Below are 26,769 nucleotides of genomic sequence, written 5' to 3'. Positions count from 1 at the left end.
TGTTGAAGAAATTAACCAAAAAAAAATTAAGGTTTTTTTTTTTTTATTATTATTATTTAGAAACAGGCCCAGGCTTTATTTTCAAAAATAAGGTTTCTAAATAAATGACTTTTAACGTTTTTAAAGATGGTGAGCAGTTGTTTGTGCTGAAGTCCCAGTTAGGTTCTCAAATATGGATTTGGCACCATTGAGTAATTCCCATCTCAAAAGCCAACCTAAACAAATTCCTCTGTTAATTAAGCTTTTTAGATTCATATTCTTCTTATAGGCATTTTCAGCATCACCCACACAAGCAAAGATGTCTCTGTGTTAAAGGGATATATTAATTGCTAAAGTCAGAAATCTCGTTTCAAGCTAGTTTCATTATTTGCACTCTGGTAAAGTTCTTCCTCTTGCTTTAGCTAATAAGGGTCCGGATGAGTGACATTTTACAGTTAAGATACACATCTTCTAGTTCAGTCATCTTTTGATGCATATCAAGGGAAAGGGCTGGTGGCAGGAGGAAAGAACTTGATCAGAATTCAGGGAATAGACTCTATGGCTTCACATTCTTCTAAAGGACTGACTGTACTGGTCTAACGGCGGATTTGTAACAGATAAGGAACATACAGAACTATATAGCATAAAACCCTTGCTTAATAAATATATTTTTATTATTCAAGAAAGAGTTAGGGGTGCACTGAGAAGGACTTTTTGGGTTGATACTGATGGCTGATTATTAAAGAGCCATATTGGCTGATAATGATCCGATTGCGGATCTGCAACCCAGAAGCTTGGAGAGTAGTTTCAGGCTGGTAAGTCTGTGGTGGGGAGGGGTGTGGGAGGCAGATCAAGACCCCCACAGAGAGGAAGTGAGTGGGGCTGGGGCAGAGGCAGGGGCTGCACAGCCAGGGCAGCGCAGGGGATGGAGCTGTGAGGGCTTGTCAGGGAGTGTGGGGGAGGGGTGGCTCCTGCTACTGCACGCACCTCTGGAGGAGGCATTGGGGGCATGTGCCCGTCAGATTTGTGCACTGCGCATTTTGGGCCAGGCTCTTCCTGGTAGGAGGATGAAGGCTGGGCTGGGGCTGCACTTGGGGTGGGTGGGGCAGGGAGCGGCGCTGGGAGTGGGGGTTATAGTGAATTCTGGGGTGGCTGTAGCTCTCCCCATAGTCCTCCTCCCAGTGCTGCTGCTGCCCACCCCAAGCATAGTCTCAGCCCAGCCCTCCCCTCCACTGAGAAGAGCCCAGTACCAGCCTTGAGTGCCCAGCAGGCAGCCTGCCCTCACCCTACACACATGTCCAGGGAGCATATGCCCCCCCCCCTTGCCTCCCCCACAGGTATGCACAACGGTGAGTGCTATTCCGCACACCCCTAGATGAGCCGTGACTCTGTCCTGTGCCCCAGCTGCGCAGTGCCTGCTCCTGCTGCAGCCCCAGGCCCACCTCCTCCTTCACCATGGGAGCCTTGATCTGCCTCACCATGCCCCTTCCCTCTCCAAGCCCCTTCCTCCCCACAAACGTACTGGCCAGACACTTGTCTCTAAGCTGCCAGGCTGCACTTCTGGCTGTGTGCATCAGTGACATGATCGGCCACATCAGCCAAAAAAGGCAAATTGCCGATAATATCAATTTTCATTTTATCGCTGCAGATAAAATAGGACCTCTAGGAGCAGCAGTAAATTTCCAGGTCGTCTCTGAGAGTCTGGTAAGCTTTGGGGAAAGAATGTATAGAACTGAAGTTGATACTAAATTTGGTGATAGCCACACGAGGAAAGGATGTCTTAGCTCATTTGGTATCTTCTGCATCAATTATTTTTTGATTAGATTTGGACAGAATGGTGTGGTTGCAGGTTTGAGTGTTAATGTACACATTTAAGGTCTCCATCCACACATCTTCATTTCAGAAGCATACCTGCAAAGCAATGGCCAGTCGAATGAGGTCAATAACCACTTCTTCATTAGCTAATTCGATCGTGGTAAGTGCTAGAGATGTGTACAGCAGTTCAAAGTTCTTTTCAACATTGTCGTCTTCTTTACAGCCTAAGTAAATGTGCCTGTACAACTGCTGTCCGTGCTAAAAAGGAAGAAAAAGATTGTGAGCATCGTGTTTAGAGACTACTTTAAAATATATGCAAGACAGGAGATTAAACAAAAAGCACTCATTTTGCAGCTTGATTGGCGTTTTAGAGTAACATGCAAACCCGAAGCGACACAAATCACACATTAATTCTATCTGCTCAGTACAATGTTTACATTCAGGTGAAGTACTCAATTATCTTACACCAATTTATAGGAGTGGAGGAAGTGAACAACATATGTTAAGTAAAATTTTTAAACACTCTTAAATAAAGAACCTTAGTCCCTTTTTCAAAAGAAAGGTCTGCAGGCAAACTGCACACTGACACCCATATGCCTAAATCATTTGTCAATACAGAACTTAAATATAATTGAAAAATGCATGCCTTTTCATCTTGAATAGCGAACCAAACAAGAATAAGGATCTATAACTATCAACATATGCTTTCAAGACACGTCTTCAGCATCACAAAGGCCTGAGAAAGATCACCCGATGCCCCGAAAACTAATCCAATAACTTTCCCAACTAAACAGAAAGGTTTTGCTTTTTATATCACAAAAATAGCTTTAAGAATTTGTATTTCAAGGAAAAAACCCCCAAAATGATATAGTAGAATGAGGCAAGAATGATTTAGAAGTTTTGTGTACTGAATCCATAGAAGATATAAACGTATAACAGCTGGCAGCTACCGAGCTCAACTTTCACTTGAGCTCTAGAAGCTTGTAGAGGTAAACAAAGAAACTTGTAGCCAAGTCTTCAAGAGGAAAAAAGGTTTCATTAAATATAGGAAATAAAGTATTCAGAGTGGGGTAAATTATTGGCCCAATTTCTTCTTGTATTTATACTAATATATGAATGCTGATAATTTGTACATTTTTACCTACATTAAACTCAAACTTCAGCTTCTCAAACATATCCAAGGTGGGAAACGCTTTAACTTGCATAATGTTCTTTAAATAGTTGTGACCCAAAGTTTTTACAAAAAATACTATGTCAGTTGTTCTGAACCACATTAGTCTCAAGGCACCCCTTGGAAAATTCAGTTCTTAGCTTTCATTCGTTTCTTGATTACAGAAAAATTCTGTTGCAAAGAACTTATAAAAACCATAAATGTCAGAATGTTTTTGACATTGTGGATTCTAATTTGAAATCTCTGGATTTATCTTGTGAATCGTGTTTGCACACCTACCAATGTTAATATTGTGCAGCACTGTTAAAATGTTCTCATGACATTCCAAAGTGCCACGGCACCCTAGTTGAGAATCACTATGCCATGTAATACACAAGTCAAAGATGATTCATCCGGGCTAGAGAGACTGAATTTTAGGAAATAAAAATGAAATGATGAACATCTTTGAAGACAAACTATCCCTTGGGCTTGAAAATAAAAGGTGCAGGCCTTGCAATGAGTTGGGCTTACTATGACATGGATTTCTCTACCTAAATTTGGCCTTTGACTACCAGAATAAAGATAAAAAGCAATCCCTTTCTAACTCAGTGTCACATACAGACTAGAGGACTAATACATCTCAAATAGCTAAACACTTTTCTCTGAAGTATTAAACCTGTTCTTCTTGTTAAAACTGTTAAGGCTGGAGATCTCTTCATTTCTGATGTTGTAAAAATATAAGCCTAGGCATATGTGAATATTGTACAGAATCCTGACTGTATTGACTTAAGCAAAAGCATGAGAAATCCAACATTTATGTAAAGATTGAACTCAATTTTATCTGACTGTAATGTAAAGAATACTTGTGTTTTTGGACAAATGAAATTTCAACAATTTTAAAGAAGAAAGCATTATAAAAATACAAAACCAGTATGCTTCTTTCACATCTAATAAGCAGCAAAACATTAATTTCAGACCTAGCAAGAAATTGTGATATGGACTATCAATCAAACAAGTCATAGTGAGGTACATTTCTAAAAGCCTACTTAGATTTAGTGATTTTTTCTAAAAAAAACCAAAGCTGTATGAAACAGTTCACTATGTCCCAGGAAGTGTTATACTATATAGGAAACATCAGATCAAACCAAAATCAATAAATGGAATATCTGAAAAAGCCAAGAATAATTTAACTGCAACTTCAATTTTTAAAAGAGTGCCCATCAGCTTCTCCAGGCCGATGAAAGTAATAGCTTCTCCAAAGCAGCATCTGAATAAGTTTAAAAGGAATATTTCTCTTGTGATTTGAATTTATTCCATAGAAAAACTATTTTTTGTTACAACCAATACATTTTTTTCTGTGACTTGCAAGGACGTAACTAACAAAGATATTTACGTCTCCATAGCCAGAAACTCATGACAAATAGATACGAATGATCATTTTGGGATCAGGCACAATGAGAAATCAGAGCAGCAAAGCAAAACCTTAAAGGATAAAGACAACTTTTATTAATAAGAGATAGTAAACTAAAAAGATATCAAAAAATGTTGCTCTTCAAAAATTCACTTCCCTATTTTCTTGCAAATTTGCCCTTGCATAAGCCTTTTTAAAGAAGTGTCTTGAAAACAGCATGCAATTAAAATACGTAAACACCACATGGAAAAGATGAACAACTCTCATTAGGAAATGCATTTTTACAGAAGTCCTTTGGAATTAAATCTGTATGAAAGGCTACATTAATATAATGGGAGTTCCACAAAAGATAGTTTTCCTTGCATCGTTAGGGTTTTGAGCCCTGGTTCTGAAAACACTTATGCCCCACCCCAACTTTACTCACGCAAGTTTTCCCACTAAATGAAAGATTAGGTGGTCTCTAAAAGTCAAAGTGGTGTAAATATTTCAAAGCCACTTTAAATTAAAATCAAATCATAATCTAAAGATATGCAATTGTATATTAAAATACTGTAGAAGCAAAGACAAGTTAAATTATTCAATCCCCCCACCCTTATTTCTTCAGGGAAACAATTAACTGTTTCATGTTATTACCTTTTTCATGAAGCTCACATCTTGCCGTGTAATTTTGTCTCGTTTTATCTTCAGATCAGAAACATCTGGTATAATTCTGGAGGCAACCAAATACATCATTTTATTAAGACAACCTTACCAATTATAAATTTGTAAAGAAAAAGATGTATGGGGAAAAACAGGCTGTGATTGTGTACATATGTGCACACATACACGCTATTTAAAACATTCTTGAACTGATTTCCATTTTAACTATATCCATGTTTAACAATGACATTCAATTTTCAGTGTTAAAGGAGAAAAGCTATAAATGTAATTATAGTTACAAGCACAAAACACTTTTACAGAGCAAAAACTGTCTTTCATGAAGGAAATACACAACTTCAGAATTAATTAAACCATTAACTATTCAGAATGACCATTTAATAGATAGTATATTAGCATTTGGATACGGAACCACCATTCTAACTGTCTCTTTCTATTTTGTTACAGCAAGGCAGATTATTAGAATGATTTACAGAAATGAATAAACGAGAAAGATCTGGGGACTGTGGGTAAAGAACCAGTTCCAGCAACCTAAAGTCTGGAAAAATAGTGCATTAAAATATTTGTGTTTGAAAAAATATAATTAATTATCTGTATTACCTTATTCCTCTAAGTTTTGCTCGGTTGTCATGCCGATCAATAAGATTATGCAATATTTCCAAGACCAGCTGCCTTAGCTCAGAGTCTTCCATAAGTGAAGGAGACAGTAAAGGATCAAGAAATGCAGCAGGAAGTGCAGCAGTAATGGTCTTTGCATTATATCCTGAAGTCACCTGTTGTTTAAAAGGACATTATTGTTTACATTAGCACTACTTATGTTTCATTTAAGAAGTCTTTACAAGTCTCATTTTATTCCTGAATAAGTAGGTTTTGTGGCAGTGTTTGTGATGTGGCTCGCGCTCTCTCTTCAGCAGAGCTTTCTAATCCCTTCCCACCTTCCTGTAAGAAAGCAGTATTTCTTAAACTGAAATTGTGACCAGATTGCAAGGCAGTCTTAATGCAAAGACTGCACTTAAGACAATAATTACTGCAATTTTTTTTTCTCAATTACAGCCTTATCTAGCCAATGTATACTGGAGTCAATGGCAAGGTGCAACTGATTAACAAGCTCTGAATCATGGCATTAAAGCCCTGGTCTTACAGTTGCATCAGCATGGGTTCTGCCACCATGAAAGCAGTTGCAGATATGACCTTCAAGTGCACATCTAATCCAATACTTGCACACACTGTTGGACTGAACAAAGAATGGAATAGGCTGGAAACTGAAGAAAGACCAAAACCAGATTAAAGATATTTAGTGTTCTTTAACCTGCCCTTTAACTAGCAAGTAGAGAACGAAGGAAGCTCTCTACCATGCATACTGTCAAGCACTCCTAAGAAGGTGTCTATTTGCAATGAGTCCAGCCTTTGTTTTGATATTGGTAAAATCCAATCTGACTGAAAAGATTATTTAAGTACAAAAGTGCTTCTATCAAACCCTTATAACTTGGTCAAAACAAGCCAGTTTCACTTGAATATTCTAATATAATGCAGCTATTTGACAGATGAAATTTCAACTTCTGATACTTTTTACAACACTGGTTTTCTAAATCTCACTCTCTACTTATATAAAGTATATGCTGAATTATGAGAATTTGTTTTTCTATTTTAAGCAGGAAACACCTCTGTCTACTTTAAAGACTCAAAAAGCTGAAGTATTTCCTTCTCTCTCAGGAAAGCCTGTGCAGACCTGGAATAGTTCAATACCCAAACCCAGTAATTTAGAAAATGGATGAGCAAATGAAAACAATGCAGAAGAGGGGGCCTAAATAACCCAGAGTCAAGGTATAACAAAATGCACCCACAAGTTTAACTAAGCAATGCTTATGCTGGAGAGTGATATTAATTCAACTATGTGTAAAACTCACTAACTTCACCCTTCTGTTGAAAAGTGTGATGTGTTCAGATTTTCTATTTCTATCTGACCACAGGAAAAAGTCCACTGCTCAGAATTCATGCAGTGCTTTTAGGACAAGATTAAGAGTCCAGGTTCCAGCAGTTCCCACCATGATACCTGACAACTGGAAAACTTTTTTAGAGTCCTCAGCAGGTAGCATTGCCACTGTTACTGTGTTAAGAAAGTCTAAAATTCTGGCCACTAGCTAAGCACTTCTAAAAATTCTGTACCACTTGAAGATTATGAACACTTTTGAAAACGTAGTTCTGAATTTTCAAGAATTAACAGACAATCCTCAGCACTCAATTGAGTTATCACCCCATTTTCACTATACAGCTCTAATTCATCCCAATGGCAGGTCCATCTTGGCAACGAGTACGGCAGTGGTCTTGGGGAAAATTAGTATGCAATCATCACGCTGTAAAAGACTCTGGGCCTTTTCATGTTACGCTTACAATTTGTTTTATTTAGATCACGGTAAGCATTAATAAAATAAAACACATCCTAACACTGGAGTCACTAAACAATCAAGTCACAAACTAAGTCCATATAAGCATTACCCCCATGCCCCCAATCTGCAAGAATAAGTCTAACTGGATTTTAGTAATGTATATGGCGTTTTTACATATCACTTGAAGAGCAAAAAACCTCCAAACATTAAGAAAACGTATTTACCAGAGGAAAAATATCTATACTCATGATGAGACCTTTTAAAGCGCTGAGAAAGGCCTAGGGAAGAGCAGCACTCCCGGTGTGCTGGTCATTAAGGTGTTCTGTGCAAGTAAAAATGCCTCAGAAGATGTTACAGAAGTTTAATGATACACCACATCTGCTATTATACTTTAAAGGGTGCACTTACCACCCTACCAATCGGGACTTTTCTAGTGAAGGAGAGGAAAAGAATGTGATTTTGGAATCTGCTAGCACTGTTGACAAAACTAACCAAATTCTCTCAAATTCTTCAAGCCTGCCAGCTATTTATAGCTGATATCTATGCTCTGGGGAACGGACTGCTACCTACGCAAATTATAACGTAACTGGGCCAGAGCAGTCATTTTAGATTTTGTTAATGTGAACACATGCTTTGTGTTATAATTATGCTAGAATCAAAATATGTCAGATAAGTTATTCTTACTTTGTAAGAGAACAGATGACCGTAATTACTTGCATACCACATGTACCTTTCCCCCCCAAAAATGAGCCCTCCAAAATTGGTGCGTGTTTTAAACAGAGAAACTAATCGTCTCTGCTGGAATAGAAGCATGAAGGAATTCAAGTAGGAAGACACTGTGCTATAATGGCTGCCACTGCTGTCTAGGCCAGCAAGCAGCAGGGACAGAGTCCAATTTTAACCCTTTTACAGCTGCTGATGAATTGGCAATAGCTTGTGGCTGAGCAGCCATATTTGGCAGCAGCTGTGAATGGGTTAACACTGTACGTTGTGCCTGAGGCAGCCAGTGAGCTGGCTGAGGGCACATTCAGCTCTACCATGATGCTGGAAAAATGTCTTTTCCCCCTATATTCTGCCTTCCAAAAACAAAGTGCTCATCTTATTTGAGGGCATGTGGTATGCGAGAAGATACAGTATTTTAGGAAATACGCTGTAAGAGGAAGCTTACCATAATCAAAGATCTGAGCAACATGATCTGAATTCGCCTAGTTCCCAAATCCCTGGAAAAAGAAAAAAATAGTTTAAATCTATGTATCTGTGTATCTTCAAAATACTATGCAACCACAAATACATCAGTTAATTAGATATAATAAATGATTGTTTAATGTTTCAAAAGGATAATTACAGGAAAACATAACTGAGTAAGCAATTAAACAGAGAAGGTCATAAGTAAACTATGTAAAGTGAAGACTGTGTAAATGTCATATGTGTCTTAATCATGAATTAAATTTATATTTTAAATACCCCACATAGTATGAATTAGGTCTAATTTTTAGACATGCAAAGCGCTGCTGCTTCCAAAGAAGCAAGGAGGAACTGTGGGTATTAAAATCCTGTGTGTTAAAGCTGAACATCCAAATATAAAAGCTCAGAAAACTGTGACTGAACTACAATACAAGGAGGCCTTGTGACAAGTGTGCAGAGTGCCATTCAGTTTGCTTGCATATTGATGTTGCACTCACTTTGAGTGAATGAATTTTTTCAGCAGTGACAGGAATCAACACAGGTGATAAGGATACTCTCTGATATAAGGCTCAATAATCAGGTCTCAAATATATTTAGGAGAAACAAGATTAAGGTCTTTCAAAAATTAGCATTTCCAGCTCAAGTCAACTCACTACTTTATGGACCTGCTAATGTATGAGTGCAATTTGGTTATAATAACCCAAAACAAGATTTTTTTCCTACTGCGTTCTGAACTAGCTGTCAGTGGTGGAGAAATCCTACAATGCAAAATACTGGAATAAGAATTACAGCTCCTTAGTCACATTCTCACAAGAGGGCATGAAGCCTTTTCAAACTGTCACAAAATAGAGGCAGCTGGAACAAACTCTCAACCAAAAATGGGACGCCCTGGAAATATATTTCAAATGAACTATGAATGAACTGTCAAAATGATTCCAAGATTTTCAGCTCGATTACCTATGAATGAATCCCATCAGCAAGCAGGAAATAAGAAAGGAAGATCAAGCCTCTTCAGAGAAAATGACACTTCAAACAAAGAAACTATCTTCTTGGAAGAGAAAATCTAGTTCTGGTTACATTAGTTGGTAGTATCATTTAAGCATGCTCGAGAACACTAAACTTTTACGGACCACTGGATAAGTACTACTCACCTCGGTCAACAGTTGATATTTACTATTTTATTAGAATAGCCCTCATTGCCACATTATGTCCAGCTCATATTTAGAAGGCAACCCCTCTCATCAAGAGACAAAACGTGAAATCCTAAGAAATGTTGCAAACTCTCATAAGCAGCTCTGTCCCATGGCTCTATAGGGCCTGCAGCTGCCTGGTCCCTGGGTTCTGAGCCCCAGGTGCCTCCACTTCATGGCTCCCCACACTGGGATGGCACACAAATGACACCGAACAAAGTTTTCATGGGAGAAAATATGTTTTATTGTTGGTGGGTGGTGGAGGGGCTCTGTTTGTTGGGGAGGACTCTTTGATGCAAGGGGAATAAAAACTTGTTCTTGTGAGATGTCTGCAACTAGCGTGGTGCTAGGGGTGGGGGAATCCGTGGGCAGTGGTGCAGGTGGGTTAGAGCAGGAAGTGCTGGAGCAGGCAGCTGGCCAGCACCTTCTACAGCCAGTGTCCTGGCCCCCACTAGCAGGTGCACGGCTCTCCTGGGGCCTCAACGGTGGGGGGGTTGGAGGGAGGGAGAGGGAGGGTGCCACAGGTGGTGCTCCCACTGCCAGGCATCCTCTGTATGCCACACCTCCACCCAGGCCTCACGGAACAAGGCCTTGCAGATGGCATGCAGCACACAAGCTGTGAGGGTGACCCAGGGGAGGTTGTCCTCAGCAAATTTAAGGTGGGAGATAAGGGTATGCCAGCATCCCTTGAGGGAGCTGAAGGTGTGCTCTACCAGGACATGGGTCCAGCCCAGGCAGTGGTTAAAGTGGGCCTGGCAGGAGTCCAGGTGGCTGGTGTAGGGCCACATGAGCCAGGGCAGAAGCAGGTGAACTGGGTCCCTGATAAGGGGTGGGACAGCCCTGGCACCCTGCTGCAGGTCCAGCACCCCTGGCGCAAAGCGTCCACTCTCTACCAGGCTGGGCAGGCTAGAGTTCTGGAAAACATGGGTGTCGTGGGCACTGCCCACCCAACCAGTACTCATGTGTGTGAAGGCCCCATGGTGGTCCATGATGCCCTGGATCACCATGGAGTGAAAGCCCCTCTGGCTGTAATGGGGTCAGTCACTGTGGGGCAGGCAAGTGATGGGTATGTAGGTCCCATCCAGGGCCCCGATGCGCTTGGGGAATCCCACCACCACCGCCAGGGGATCATGCATGCGGAGCATAGTGTACCCTAGCACATGTCCTGAAGGGTGTCTCCAAGACGGCCTCCCTGGCAATGGCCTTGCCCATGCCAAATAGGTGGCAAACATATTGCAGGCTGGCAGGTGTGGACAGCTTGAGCAGGGCAAGGGCTAGCTAGGTGTCCATGGGGACAGGTGGCTGCATGCCAGTGGGCTGACACTGCAGGTGGGACTGGAGCTACTCCAAGAGATCCTAGGCCCAGGTCATCCTCAAGGCCTCTAGCCACTGCTCATTGTCCCAGGTGTGCTGGACGACGTGCTGCCACCAGTCCTGGCTGCCCCAGCACCCCAGAGGCTGCAGGGATGGAAGCCCTGGAGGGTGACAGTGGCCCCAGTAGTGGCCAGGGTGCAGCCAGGTGGAAGGGGTGTAGGTGACAGGTGCGTGGTGGTGTCCCTGGGATGGCACACAGTAGGTGGTTGCTGTGCATGGGGGACTCAGGAGGGGCAAGACAGCTGTGGGCCAGGCTGCAGCTGGCACAGTGGGCCAGCAGGAGCGTGGGGCGCTGGTGGTCACTGCCAGGGACAGGGGCTGGAGCAGCCATAGTGTGGGGAGGCACAGACAGGGAGGAGAGTGCTGCTGTGTGCTGTTCCTGGGATGGACACACTGCTTCTGGCCAGGGAAGAGGCTGGCCAAAGAGCAGTGAGTGGGACTGCCTTTTGAAGAGGGCTGCTGGCAGCTGCAACCAGAGCCTGGAGTGTCCCTGGGTGGCAGTAGAGGCCCATTGCAGAGCCCTGGGAAGCGGGAAAAGGTTGGCAGCAAATCTGCTTCCATCTCTCTGCACATGTAGATGCTTGCCCAGCACTGTTCACTCACAAGTAATTTACTTGCGAGTAAACTGGTGCAGCAGCAAACGTATGCATAGACACGCCCATACTCATCTTAGCATTTAGGTTGAGTACAAAAAGCAGCAAGAAAGACTGACCCACTTTTTCCATTAACTAATGTTTGAGCTGAGCGAATAGAATTGCACTTAAGCACCTAAATTCACTTCCGCACCTAAATCAGTCAAATATAATCTGCTTCTAGGTGACCTACAATTTAAACCAAAATGAGATTGTTCAGGATGTTACCATGTAACCAAGTATACCTAGAATGAATAATGATCTCTTAATCACTATTTTTATAAAGCGGAAATGTAGCCTTTTTATGTTAAAATGTCACAGGAAAAATTGAGCTCATAAATGACAGACTTAAACCAACGTCTAACTTTTAAATATAGTTAATTCACAGCAGTATATCTCCAGGGTGTCCCTGCACCCAGGTCCTCCAGTCAGGCAGTGCAAATAGCTGTTTCAACATAGCAGGACTGCTCTGATTGAGCAGGGTAAAGGGCAGTTACAAACCAACCTGAGCATCTATTTTCCCAACAGCCCTCCGTGGTCTGAACTTGCATGCTCCTCTTGGAAACAGAAGGGAACCAGATAGTCTCACTTGCTCATTACACCTCTCTTTCTGGGAAGAGCATGTAGGGCCAGACTGGGAAGGGCTGCAGAAAGATCATAGGGTCCGACCATAGCTGCATCCCAGTCGGCCTCTACAGAAGGCACGTGGAGCATTTTAACTTGGCCACAGCAGCACCATGTCACAGCTCTGATCTAGTGACATAAGTTCAGTATAAATTCCTCGGTATGACTACTACCAAATCTGAAAAGCAATTAATACAAAATGAAGCTGAACATTTTTTGAATTATTCAACTGCCTAACAATCTGTAGTCGTAGGATAACTATCTAGCTCACAGAGCACGTTTCATAAAAACTTATGGAATTAATGAAACAGTAAGTGGATAATCTTCAAAACAGCTGTAAGACTGTGAAGCACAGAGCACTACTGCAAGGGGAGGTGCAGTCAAGAGAGTTTTCCAATGAACTCTAATTAACTGTGTCTTGTGCAGATGAGGTTCATATTGATGGCACAGTGTTTGACTGGTTTATAAATGATATTTAAACCCAGAAGATGGGATCTTAGATTTCAATTTGCTTTAAATTTTTCATTTTAGCAGGGCTTCATAATCAAAAAAAGTAGGAAAGCATACAAACCCAAGGTAACTTGTATCCAGTGAATGCGAAGATGTCCCCAAAACAGGTACTTTCCCCATGATGAACAGCATAATCTCTGATCTCTGGTAATCTGGAAGATTGCTTCCAAAAAACCCTAAATAAAAGCAAAAGAAAGCACTGAAGAGAGAAGAAATATCAGCTACTCTTAAAACAAGAATAAAATGCCTACTTCTACCCAAGTCTCCAGTACCTTCTGAAAAAAAAAACTGCTTTGTAATATATATGATTCACCCTTATCTGTGCAACTATGCTCCTTAGTGTACACCATCTTGTCACGACTCCATCATCCCCCCCGATAAACACTTGCTATTCTCATCCCTCCTGAGTAATTATATGATTTAAACTAGAACATTTGACATTAATTATTAGTTAACAAGAGTACTGAGGAGCTGGATATTTTCTTTGTTAGAACAAAACTAAATTCCTTACTTTTGCACTCTTTTATGCTATTATCAGACATGAAGGGGGTGCTGAAAGAACTTTTACAAGAATATGACTATGTTCTTCCTTCATTTATGTACCATTGTATACCAAACACTAGTAGGAAATCTAAAACCATAATAAAAAATGTCTCTCAAGAAAGCACAGTTTCACTATAGCACTGAAAAATAATTACTGAGTCCTCAGAATGATGGCATAAAGATCTAAGAAACGGGTAGACTTACTGAACAAGATTTGAGAGATTCAAACCTTAAATTGGGGGCATGGCTAGTGGAATTGTTTTCATTAAAAGTACTGCAACACAGTTCGTACTAAAAGAACAGAGGGAAGCAAAAGGGAAATGATATTAATGGAATGATTTACAGAAGCTCATGCCAAAATAAGATTTTATTTCTCTTATGCAGTAATTCATGTATATACACAACTGGCCATTAGGGGTCATTGTTGCAGCTATGTTCAATATTGGTTTTCATACGTTTTAAAGAACTAGTAAAATACATTTCCTACTATATACAGTAATGCCCATGCAGGTTTCATATCAGAGGTATTTAATAGCATCAATGATCCACAAGACTAAATTTTCATGATTCTAATGTAAATTAAAGGGCGAATCTACATTTCAAGGGATATCATAGATAAATACAAGCAATGGGCTTTTCTGCCTATGTATTCAAAGTCTCTATCAATGCTGTGATGCTAAAAATATGGCCTATATAGTTTAATTCTCATTGAGCCGCAGTGACTGAGGTATATGTTCATGTAACAAGTAAGTGAAAAGTCTGTAATCATCAGTCCTGAAAACTCAGCTTAGGACCAAAAAACTAGGCCAGTCAGATATCTCTACTCTTCCTTTTAGCTCAGTGGGGAGAAGAATAAAGGGAGGAATAAAAAGGATAGGATGTCTTTTTTACTGAGGTTCTGGGTTTTGACTTAGACATCTATGTCTTCATTTTTTTTAAAGAGCCTGTGCCCAAGTAAATGAAAAAACAAAACAAAAACTAAAAAAACCCCAAAGAACCCTTTACTCACCAATTGTTTGAATAATGGCATTCTGGACAATCCTCTCATCACTTTCTTTGGAGCCTGTGCTGACAATGGCACTGTCACCTGAGCTACGTCTGTCCCCTAATTCAAAATCAACGCTAAGACGCAAGTGCTTCAGTAGGGTGTTAAACACCTCCAAGACAGTTGGGCCTACAAAGCAATACAGATTTATGTTTGTAGTTTTCAAATGAAAGATACCTAATGAAAGTAAACTAAAAAACTTTCCCAATCCATTTAAAAAGAAATGATAGAGTTAGAGCTGAAAAACATTACTGAACTAAATGGTTAAAAAAAACTGCCAACATTTTCTAAAGATACCCTAGTCATAGAGAGTTGCCTAGTGGGATTTTCAAAATGCCTATGGGGTTAGTTTATTCACTTGCAGGTGACTAAAACTTTGAGTCAGACTTCAAAAGGTACTGCATTTACTGACATACCTCGCATACCTTACTGCCCAAAAAATCAGCCCTCCAAACCTGGGAAGCCATGTCTTAAGTGGGGAAGCAGACCTTTCTTTGTTGAAAAGAAGCATGGAGATACTGTGCTTTAATGACGGTCAACATAGCTCTCCCTTCTCACTGGTCCAGCATTCTTTTTTTTTTTTTGGCAATCCTTCGGAGTTGAGGACGTCTTCCATGATTGGCTTATCTGTGTGTCCAATAATAGCTGATGAGGCCTATCTGGGATTTACAGGCTCTAATGCAGCTCAGACATTAGGGCTGTGTGAAATTTTGCTGGGTGTTTCGTTCTGAAGCTGTTTCGACACGTCTGGAGCTTGAAGCAGAAATAATTGAAATGAAACAAAAGGCTCTGAAGCAGCTTCACAATGAAATGAGGGCACCTGAAACGTTTCGAAGATTTCGAGTTTCAAAGCTGGGCTTGCTTGCAGCTAAAGAGCAACTAAGGAGCGGGAGCGGGAAGAGGGGGGAAGAACAGCTCTGATATTGACATCTAGCCCCCTGTTCGATTTCCCAGCTCTCTGATTGCTTTCCCCAGCTTTCTGATCATTTCCCCAGCTCTTCCCGGGGGGCGGGGGTTTCAACACGCTGTTACAAACTGCAGCAGCAGCCTGCTGAAACCCACCATGAAGATCTGGGGGCCCATGCCCCACAGGAAGAGCTGGGGAAATGATCAGAGCTGGGGGAAGCAAACAGGGGGCTGAGGGAATGTTCAACCGTTCCTTCAGTCCCTGGTTGGATTCCCCAGCTCCACCGATCTTTCCGCAAGCTCTCTGATCGCTTTCCCCAGTCCTTCCTGGGGGGTGCAGGCCCCCAGATGATGCCGGATGACAGCAGGCTACTACTGTCAGCTGGTGATGGGAGCTGCTCCGGGCTGTTTCCCCAGCTGGCAGCAGCAGCCTGGTGAAACCCTGGGAGGGCTGAGGAGCTGTGCTGGACTCTTCCTGGGGGGCATGGGCATGCAGGATGACAGGAGGCTGCCACTGACAGCAGGCTACCTTGCATGCAGACCTGGGGGACTGCACCCCCCCCGGAAAGAGTCTGGCACAGCCCCACAGCCCTCCTGGGGGGCGCGGACCCTCAGATCTGCATGCAGGCTGCCACTGCTGGCAAGTGATAAGAGTTTTGCTTTGAACAGCTTGAGGTGCAGTCTCCCAGAAACCCCTGCACCTATCTCCTTGAAAGTTGGCAGACTTCGTGCCCTCAGAAGGCGCTACCATCCATGCAACTGGCATTTGAATCAGGCAGGAAGTGACAAGGTTATACACGTTTTCATGATTCCCCATTATAGACCTATTGGGCGAAACGTCAAAACATGTCGAAACAGTGTTGAAAGAGTTTTGACAAAACAAAACAGAACAGTGCTTCGAAACAGTGACACAAAACACTGTCCCTTTGAAATGGAGAAACAGAAGTCAAAATGAAACAGTGCTGTTTTGCATAGCCCTATCAGATACGTGTTTCCTTGTCGGGTGGGTGGTGCTGGATCTTTGACTTGGTCTATGACATGCTATTTCTGCTGCTCCCGCTTGTTCATCTCCTGCTGTTGTTGTGAGGTTTCAAAGTGCTGAGATCCCTGCAGAAAACTTCCTCCATTTGGTATGGTCCTGGGTGATAGTCTCCCATGAGCTGCCATCAGTGTTGCATTTTTTTGAATTGGCCTTGAGGATGTCCCCGAAGCGATTTCCCTGCCCTCCTCTTGAGCGCATGCCTTGGCTGAGATGGGAGAATAAAACTTGCTTCGGGAGTCTGGAATCAGACATCTGGATGACATGGCCAGTCCAACCAAGTTGATGCTGGATGATCATTGCCTCAATACTCGTGGTGTCTGCTTGTGGAAGGACATTACTGTTATACGGCTCTCTTCCTGATGGATTCGAAGGATCCGCCGCAGGAAGCATTGATCCTTTTTCAACAACTTTACTGTATGTTGTCCACTACTCAGCTTGGTACAGCAAGTTGAGGATCACGACTGCGTGATAACCACGAGCTTGGTTTCAGATCTGATGTCGTGTTCTTCGAACACCCATTCCTTCAGACATTCAAAGCCTGCAATTGTACATTTGAGATGAAGAAATCAAAGATCGTCTATGACAGTCTTCTTAGAGAGATGGATTCCAAGGTATGAGAAATATTCAATGTTCTCTAAAGTCTCACCATGGATCTGGATTACCTGAGCTGGGGCCCGGTCCAATGTATAGAAGGAGCAAAGTCCAGTGTTAATCCTCTCACAACTGGTAAGGATTTTGCAATAGATATTGACTGAGCACTGTAGATTGTACCTGAAGCAGCAACTGAACTGGCACAGGGCAGGCGAGCTACTTGATGATGCTTGTGGTATAGAAACAACACTTTATTACTTCTTTACTGTAACTAGTTCTTTATATAAAGCTCCTGTAAAAAATAATCTTACTACTGTCCTTGTGTGGTTCTAGGGGCTAGCCTTGTGCTGTCCTGCCATACCAGAAGTTCTGGCTGCCTCACTCAGACTATTTCCTGGGATACCACACTTCCTGAACACTTTATGCTTCGAGAAGGACTTACTCTATGTCATAACCATCTGTGACTCTAGAATTTTTTTTCTCTATATTACTTTTCAAAAAGAAGTTGAATGTCTTATTTAGAGGCATGTGGTATGATACGTGATACAGTAGAATTCATTTCTACTCACAAAAACAGTCCTTTGGTCCAGCATCAATAATTGAATATAGCTCACCTATGGATCCTTTAGCAGCAATGGCCACTGCTTCCAAGAGAACCTGAATAATCCCTGCTCGCACTCGTGGTGAATCCTTTTTACGAGCATCCAGGTGTCCCAGGATTTCCTGAATTACATGATGGGAGTATTGAGCCTGTAGAAGAAAAAAGAAAGCAACTTTTCTTTTCAATAAAAGATAAATCCACACAAAGTCAGCAAATCTTCAGTGCTGACTGAAATCCTGCATCATGGCACTCTTCTCTTCTATACTCAATTGGTCTAAATCTAGATAAAAAGAAATAGTAGGTTAGATGGAATTTCATTATATATCTCAACTTTTTTCAGAATGGCTTCTTTTAAATTGTACCTGGGTGACCAGCAATTATTGGTTGAATAACTTATCAGTAGCTTGAATAAATAACTTGATGGAATGATGTGCCTTTTGGATACAAGTTCATGATTAAAAAAATCAGTTCTAGTGTTCTTCTTTCTTCTGCACGTTTACTAGTCACACTAATAATGGGATTAGATACTGAATAATTGGGATTCTTGGTGAGAATGTATATAGGGTTAAATGGCTCAACATGTACTGGAGTTTAGAATGGATTTTTCTATAAGGTATGTTAGGCAGGAGGATTCTGGGTTTTTCACTTTAAGTAGTCTCACCATTACAGGTAATGAACATACAGCCCAGCTAGTTTAGTTCTCAGAATGTATATGAGAGACAGTATTTAATTTAATCACAAGAAAAAATAAATTAAATTAAACACACCTGTATAGAATACATGATGATTTTGAAGCAGGAGACAGCAAATTCATTGGGGTCCCATAGTCTGTGGTGGTCCAAATGCCTGTAACAAAACCAAAAGACAGATCTTATTTTCCTTAGGTTTTTTTAAAACTGATTCTTGAAAAAACTTGGGTTGTATTGCAGTAATTAGTTGTTTTCAGTTTAAAGTAAAAATGAAATCTGTTTGCATAACAGAAAACTATTTTGGGTACCCCATTTATCATTGTTATATGACCCAATAGCATTTTCTTTTAACTTACACTTCAAAATTACAGCCTTGCAATTATGAAAGAATTGGACCTTTAAAAACTACAGGTCTTATTTTCTCCAGAGATTCTGCTTTAAAGTTTGGACATGCCAAATATTTCTAACCAGAATGCTAAAAATCGTATGCCCTTAAGTTGGTTATTCTATTGGAGAACCTAAAAAAAAAAATTATATATAATCTTACACAGCCCTAGATCCCACTGAAATCAACAGCCTTCTAATTATAAAAGCATTACCTTCCGTTTTATAGTTGAACAAGCATGGTAGTCAACATTTTAAAAATTCATAGGCCTATAGCTAGATTTTGGTATCTGAGATCAAACTGCTTTTTGCACTGTGGAAACAGATATGCAGGAAAGCTATTAAAAAGGTATAAACCAGGGGTTGGCAACATTTTTGGCCAGGGTTCCAAAAACAACCCAACCCTGACCCATACCTCGACTTAGCGTATGAGGGGCAGACTGCAGGGGAGTTGCAAGGGGCCCAATCCCTGTTGTTGCTGGTGGCTGCATGTGCATCTCCAGGCAGATGGTGGGGCAGGGGAACAGAGGGGAGAGGGTGGCGTGGCTCTCCCCCGGCCCCTTCCCTGCCCTGCCCTGCCTCCCGGGGTGTGCAGGCATTGGCTGCTGACAAGAAGCCAGTGCTCTGGAGCCTGGTGCAGTTCTTTACAGCCTCTTGGCTGCCCTCCATAGCTGGCCCAGACTCTGGGCAGCTGAAGCAGCCAGCAGGCAGGTTGCAAAGAGCTGCACTGGGCTCTGGAGTCCTGGCACCGGCTCTATGCCTCGGGGCACAGGGCAGGGAAGGGGCCAAGGCAGCGCAACCTCAGTTCTCCCCTCTGCTGTCTTAGAGGCATGCATGAAGCTGCCGCTGCCACGGAGCTAGTGCCAGTGCTTTGGAGCCAGGTGCAGTTGTTTGCAGCCTGCCCACCACCTACTGCAGCTGCCCAGATCCCAGGCTGATTGTGGCAGGTATCCAGGAGGCCGCAAACAGCTGCACCAGGCTCTGGAGCCCTTGGCCAGGTTTCCTGGCACTGGCAGCTGCCCGCACGCCTCTAGGTGGACAGCAAGTGAGGGGCAGAGGTTGTGCTGCCCTAGGCCCGTTCCCTACCATCAGCCTGGAGGTGTGTGCACAGCTATCATGGAGCCTGTCCGCCTGGTGAGAGCAGCCCAGACAGGCTCTATAGCTGGTGGTAGCTGCCCAGAGACCAGGCTGGCTGTGGCATGCCAAGCAAAATGACCTTGCGTGCTATGCAAGCTGGGGATTGCCAACCCCTGGTATAGACTGGTCCAAAAATTGGAAAGCAATAGGATTTATGGTATTGTAATTAGTTTAACAAGGAACAAAAAAGGATAAATAAAAAAGAAAGCCAAATTTTCATTTCCCCACTTCATTGTAAAGCAAGTAGCTTCCCCTCCATTGTAATAATTGTCCTCTGCTTGTGAGTTCTTGAACTCAAGAAAATAAATCTGTTCCAACATGTAGGGAATTCTATGATGCATCATGTATTACTTGTGCATGAAAACAGAAGTTTTAATGGACGTGTACCAACTCCTCATACTAATATAGCCATAGAGAAACAAGAGAGCCTAGAATACTTACTGTGCCTTGAAGTATCTAACTTGAAATGAAATAATGAAACTACTGTGGTTTGGCTATAGATGCAGCATAAAGATGACACTGTAGACGTAAAACATTAATTTTCAATAATATCTGAACTTGTGATGTTTGCTGGCAAACTGATACAGAGAGAATAAGAGCACAAAAATCACCCTTTTTCATGATCTCTTCCTCCATTGTACTGTCTCACTTTACTTGTATACTGTTTGTAAGAAATGTAATCATTTTAAGGTCTGTTCTTCAACCATACTGTTTACCCTCATGTACCAATCCCTAGAATATTAGTTATTTATTGTAGTGCTCATGTACAGAGTAGCTCATAACTTCTATCCATAAAAAATTATGCACAAGGTGATCTGACAAAGTTTTAATTTGACATACCTTTCTCTTTGCAAATGTGGTCACTCATTTCCACCACAGGTAAAAAGACATTTACCCAACAATTAGCAAGTAACCTTGAAGTTTAAGCACAATGCTAAATGGTGAACTCAGCAGATCTAAGGTAAAATAGCTTTCCAAGCATATGCAGCGTGACTAAGATATACATCAATCTTTTAATATCCAAATACGAATGGCTTAACATTTTACAGTGAAGTTGAAGAAGCTGGGGGTAACTGTTGCTTTTGGATATACCCTCTGAAGACGGAAGCAAGTGAGCATTTTAGACGATATAAAAATCATACCAAATCATTATTCTTTAAGTGGTCTAAAACAGAGGTTTCAGCTTTGGTAGAACGGCATGGTCTGATAATAATCTGTGCATTCTGAGCAAAAATTGAGACTTTAAAATTACTTCATAGATTTCATAGACATCAGGGCTGGAAGGGACCTCGGGAGATCATCGAGTCCAGCCCCCTGCCCAAAGGGCAGGAAGTCAGCTGGGGTTATAGGATCCCAGCAAGATAAGCATCCAATTTACTCTTGAAGGTGTTCAATGTAGGTGCTTGAACCACCTCCGATGTCTAAGAAGTCTTTACTGTTAGTAATGCTTTTATATGCAGTATGTTTCTGAAATGCTGATTCCAACTGGAGACTGACATCACAGCTGCAAAATCATTTTCAGCCTAGCTTTCTCCAATGCATATGTTAAGCTTCTAAGGACAATTCTCAAATAAGAATATTGTGAAGGGACAAGTACGTACAATAGGTTAGCATTCAAAATGCATCAGAAATGAAAGGATGCTTTAAATTCCTTTGCCTAGAATCTGGAGACTGATTAACTGGGTAGCTAGCTGCTACCAGACCTAACAGAACAGACTGCCTGTTCTTTACAGCAGTCGATTATAACATTTCCTAATAACTTTATTAATTGTAACAGCTGGCATAAAATTTGCTTCCCCGCCCCCCATTCCTCCACCCCTCTTGTGAATCATCTTCATGTGGAAATCTTTTCTTTGCTTTCTCATTAGCTGTGCTAATCATCGTACATAAGAGTGCAAGACAAGTATAAAAACACTGCACGCCTTGGTGGACCCAATGGCACTTGTCAAAAGGTGGCTGGTAAACGGAAGGCAGTACTGATACCAATCCACAATGCATGCACCCTGCACTTGTTAACACTCTGTGCCCAGGGTGCAAAGTTGGGGCAAGTACCCACTTCTCATTTCCTCCCAACCACCAGTGCTTGAGACAGAGTTTTTGCAGTATCATCCAGATGGCTGAACCAAATGATCTAAAGCGCTGAAAGCTCTTGATCAGGTTCACAACTTAAAGAGAATACAATTACATTATGAAGCACTTATTATTTTATTTATTTATGCATTCAATTTATATTCCACCCTTCCCAATTGCTCAGGGTGACTTACAATAAGAAAACAGAATAGCTCATAAAACAGAAGTGTGACAGAGCAAAACAACGTAAAAGACAACTACAATATCAACATAAAATGGAACCCCCAAATGTGATTCTCAAACTTTTTAGACAGAAGGCACCTCCCCCGCCCCCCATAATTTTGTGCATTTAGCAGCATCCCAGTCTACCATGGGGATGAACAAATGGAAGTGGGACAGGTGTGATCTGCTCATTGCACACTCTGCCCTAGTGGGGGGGGTGTAATGGGAGTAATGGGGTCATGTGCACATGGGGGGGAGCTGTCTGGGAGCCAGCCAGGGGCGAGGGGAGACAGGGGGTGTGTGCGGCAGAGCTCCGGTCGGCGGCTGCCCCCACAGCATTTCACATGCGGCCGAGCCCTGCTCAGGGCTGCCTGTGCCATGCTCCTGCCACACCTGCCAGCCCCGGCCCCAGCCCGCGCCCTGGTCAGCGCGCAGCTTCTGGCAGGTCTGTTCCCAGCACAGTGCTCCACATGGGGCCGAGTCCCAACTGCTCCTGCCGAGGCAGCTCGTGCCATACTTCTGCCAGCCCAGGCCCTAGCCAGCGCCCAGCTGCTGGCAGGGCTGTTCCCAGTGTGGCTGCAGTCAGCCTGATGCTCCTCTGCTCTCCTCACCTCCAGCAGGAGCTGCCAGCTTGAAGCTTCCCACCCACCTGCATGAGGCAAGGCACCAGGCGCAGGAGTGGCCGGAGGAGGCGAGGGGAGCACAGCAGCACCCATCTGGCTTCAGCCACCCGGGAAACAGCCCCACCAGAAGTTACACAGGGCCCCATATCACTCCCTTGTCTCCAGCTGCAGCAGGGCTGTTCTGGAAGCTGTGTGCTGGGTGGGGCCCTGATTGGTGGGGCTGCTCTTCTCTCTTTGCCTCCAACTGCAGCTGCTGCTCCTGCTGTGCCACTCCAGGCAGTGGGGAAGCTTCAGCTAGGCGGCTCCCACCCAGCACATGGAGATCCTGCTCTAGCTCCCGGCTGTCTTCCACCTGCTTTACGCTGCTCCCCACCCACCCAAAGCCCCATAGGGAATTTTGGTGAGTTGCTGCATGTCGGGGGAGAAAGGCAGTCACCTAACCTGTGACAGTTTCCTATGTGGCCCTTGGGTCCAAATAATTGCCCAACCCCTACTCAACACAGTAGTTGGGTGATATCCTACATCTGGTCAATGCCCTCTTGTTGGACACCTACCAGCATCTTGTGGATCTTTGGATCTCATTGGTTCCTAAGCCCACTGTGTTGGAGCACTGTCCAGGCATTGCCTTTGCTGTTAGGAGCTCTGCTCAAATATGCTGTCTTGTTGCCCTTCTCAGAAGTGTGACTCTACAGTGTAGCTGTCTTATGCCTTAAGAGTGTTTCAAAACCCAATCGAACCCTGATGTCTCCCTGAGACCTTTAGCACACTGGCTACAAACAGATGTTGAATTTGTCCTAAGAGAAACCATTTTTAACCTGGGACAAAGTGTATTTGTTCAGACAGCCCTGTTCACTGTCCCAGGATAAGCACTAAAAATGGGATAAGTGTTTATAGTTTTTTCCTGGAATCGCATCATGGAATCAATGGCAGAAAAGCAGTACTGCAGTCAGCCCCTCACTAAACTCTTATCAGAAGGGCAACGCGTGTACATGACAATCCTGGGATATTTCTATTCTGGAACATACCCAGCCACAACTTGTTCTGGGTAATGTCTGTTCTAAGCCACTGTTTCCCAAAACCACCTCCATTCAGATTTACCCTTGAACTCAGTGGTTTTCAACGTTTTTTCAACCCTGCATTCACCCTTCCATAGGCATGGTGGCGAGCACAGTAGGAAGGCTGGGGAGAAGCTGCAAGTGCCACTTGCTTGTGGGATGCTAGGATGCCTGGCACTGGGCAGAAGAAGCAGCAACTGCTTATCCCCTTACCCAAGGGCTGGGCACTGCAGTACTTTTGGAAAGATCTTGTGCCACCCTGGTTCAGAATTAATTTGTTCTAAAAATATTCCAAACTATCATCGTTGGCTAAATGCCTGCCCAAACAGGAAGATCTTACAGCACTTTCAAAAGCTGTCTAGGCTCTGGCATGCCTCCAGAGGGAGTTCCAGAGCTGAAAAATGACTGCTGAAAATGACATCCCAAGTGTTTTTGCCAAGCAAACTTGACACGTTGATGACACTTGCAGGAGTTTACTATTGATTGACCATGTCGATCATGATAGCGCATAGAGGAGAAGACAGGCCCAGAATGTTTATGGACTTACAGGTCAAAACCAGCACCTTGACCTGTGCTCAGAAAGCTATTGGGAGCTAATTCAGACTCCAAAACACTGGAAGTGTGTGGTCCTGTTGACCCACCCGCATCAGAAGGTGGGCCATTGCTTTGTGCACAGCGGCAGGTCCAGACAATCATCACAGACAGCCCCACATAGGGATTATTGCAATAGTCTAGCCTTAGGGTTATGAAGACATGGATTATGGTGACTGCATCAATGACAAACAATCCCTTGTCTAGATTCAGTTTCATTTGGTTCACCCACACCCAAACCCCAACTGGAGTCAAGTGCTCTACTCTATCCCCTCAAAGACAAAAATGAGATTGTTACCAATAGAAAAGAAGGTAGGTAGACTTTTATAGAACTAACTGAAAGGCCAACTATTTAAAAATAATAATAATCTGAAATGAGCAAAATAGACAAGTTCAGGGAGGGGCTGAATATTACTCTGAATAGATCCCAATGATAAACATTTCTGCTTTAATGGAGAGGTCTTTTGCTTTGCATCAAAATTGCTAAGCAGCTGGTAAACAGGGTCTTTTTCTACAGAATTCAGATGGCCAAATTCAATTCTGTTCATGCAGAGATTATTGGTTGGAATGATTAACAGAACCACAATATAAAAAGAGAACATTGTTGTTTTGCTGGACCAGAAATTCATCCGCTACAGAACCTAAACTTATTTTCTTCTATTCCCACAAGCAGAACATCTGACACATCACTTTAACACTGCCAACCATCACCTATTTAGTAAGGCCTCCAAATTTTACATATTTGATTCAAAACAAAAACCTCTCATTCATGATTACTAGAGCTATGTATGCTTAAGAGACCAGCTATGTTATTTTAGTACACTTGGAAACGAAGGACCTACCACATTAATCTATGAATTAATGGACTGGCTAAGGGTAAAAAAAGCAGACCTGTCCCTTTTGGTTCTGATGTTTGTGAGGAAGAACAGCCAAGGAATCTGCAAATGTTCAGAAACATATGACCATTACCATCTGAGAAATTCCTCTCAACTTTTACCAGTGAACAGCACAACAATTTGGCCAACCCTTGGAACTACCACCCAGAGATGTGCGCGCTGCTTTGAAAAAAAAGAAAAAAAGGGGGAAAAGGCACTAATGGCAAGGACTACAAAGTTTGGAAGGATCTTTCAAAACTCGTGAGTGTTTCTATTAATAAAAATGGAAGACTTGGCTCCTGGGACACAATAGATATCACTGGCATTCAGATTTTCCTTCCATTTGTTCTGGGAGATGCAGCTTGCTATCCCTGTCCCTGGCTCTCAAAGTCTTACTTGAAACATGGCTACCAGACAGGAACTATTCAGCTCCTTCCTGAACAGCTGCAGAACAGCAGAAAGTGCATTTAGGAAACTGAGTGGGAGACAGCATGGAGATGCGGCACTGCCTAATGAAAAGATCGAAAGCTTATGAGCAGCAAAGCCTGCCTAACATTGGATTTACTTTTTCTTGTCTGCACAAGACAGTTGATAGAGCAAGGGCGAGAGCCTCACCAATGGGTTGAAAGCCCAGTTGCAGAGATTTTCAGAACGTGATGAGCAGCGAGGCTGGGCCAGTTAGACAAGTTTAATAATGCAAGACATCACCCTAAGAAATCCTGGACCATCATGGCTACATCACTAACACTATCATGAACAGCTTGAGAAGACTTCCTCTCCAAAGTGGCAGCTACAAGGGGCGCACAGTTCAGGACGGTTTTGTATTTACCTTGAGGCCAAAGGCTGAAAATGTTGAGATGACCCATGTGTACAAACTCCTATGTAACTGGAGTTTTTACATTCTGTGTGCAACTTCTTTCTTTAAGGATGGATTTTTTTTGCCTATTTTCCTTTTTCATTAAATCATATTTCATAAGATTTACATTAAAACTATTACTTATGAAAAGGGAAAGGCACTGTTTTTATGTATAGGAAGAGAAGCTTTCAAAAAAGAGGAATGTATTTTATATTCAAAACGTTGATTAGATTTTATGGGGGGAAAAAAAAAAAAATCAAACCACCTCTTAAATAAGCAACTGTTAATTGAGCAAACTGCAAACAAAACCGTAATGTAAAGAGAACTCTACAAACAACATAGGTATGACTCAAACTCTGGAACAAATAATCTGTTGGTATAAACTTCAAAGAGTTCAAGGGTTACTTGCACCTGTGTAAGAGCCACAATCGTCAAAAGTTAAGGGGCCTCTATAATTGATTTCATTTTATATTCAGTGTTTTCTGCCAGGTAAATAAGTATGCTACCAAAATGCAGCCTTTGCTTTAAAATTCTGGTTGCTCAGGAGACTTGTATAATGCTTACAGAGTAAAGGGGCAGAGCTATTTAAACAGTTATCTTTCCAAATATAAGTACACTTTATAGT

At 42.4% G+C, this 26,769-nt stretch overlaps 1 protein-coding gene across 5 annotated transcripts in view; it reads right to left on the bottom strand.

Moving 5' to 3' along the window:
* EFR3A (EFR3 homolog A) overlaps positions 1 to 26,769 on the bottom strand; it is a 143,532-nt gene that overhangs the window by 24,828 nt on the left and 91,935 nt on the right. For all 5 annotated transcript variants that reach the window (XM_090040665.1, XM_090040661.1, XM_090040662.1 and 2 more), the window contains 8 exons: positions 18,410 to 18,488; positions 17,656 to 17,791; positions 14,467 to 14,631; positions 12,976 to 13,090; positions 8,568 to 8,619; positions 5,613 to 5,785; positions 4,989 to 5,064; positions 1,891 to 2,052 (listed from right to left, as the gene is read on the bottom strand). In XM_090040665.1, coding sequence (XP_089896791.1) covers positions 1,891 to 2,052; positions 4,989 to 5,064; positions 5,613 to 5,785; positions 8,568 to 8,619; positions 12,976 to 13,090; positions 14,467 to 14,631; positions 17,656 to 17,791; positions 18,410 to 18,488 — 958 coding nt within the window. The remainder of the gene's footprint in view (positions 1 to 1,890; positions 2,053 to 4,988; positions 5,065 to 5,612; positions 5,786 to 8,567; positions 8,620 to 12,975; positions 13,091 to 14,466; positions 14,632 to 17,655; positions 17,792 to 18,409; positions 18,489 to 26,769) is intronic.

Source organism: Crocodylus siamensis, chromosome 3 (genome assembly GCF_052110815.1).
Source record: "Crocodylus siamensis isolate JL-2025a chromosome 3, ASM5211081v1, whole genome shotgun sequence".
In the NCBI taxonomy this organism is placed as follows: Eukaryota; Metazoa; Chordata; order Crocodylia; family Crocodylidae; genus Crocodylus; species Crocodylus siamensis.
This window is presented reverse-complemented; position numbering and strand designations above follow the sequence as displayed.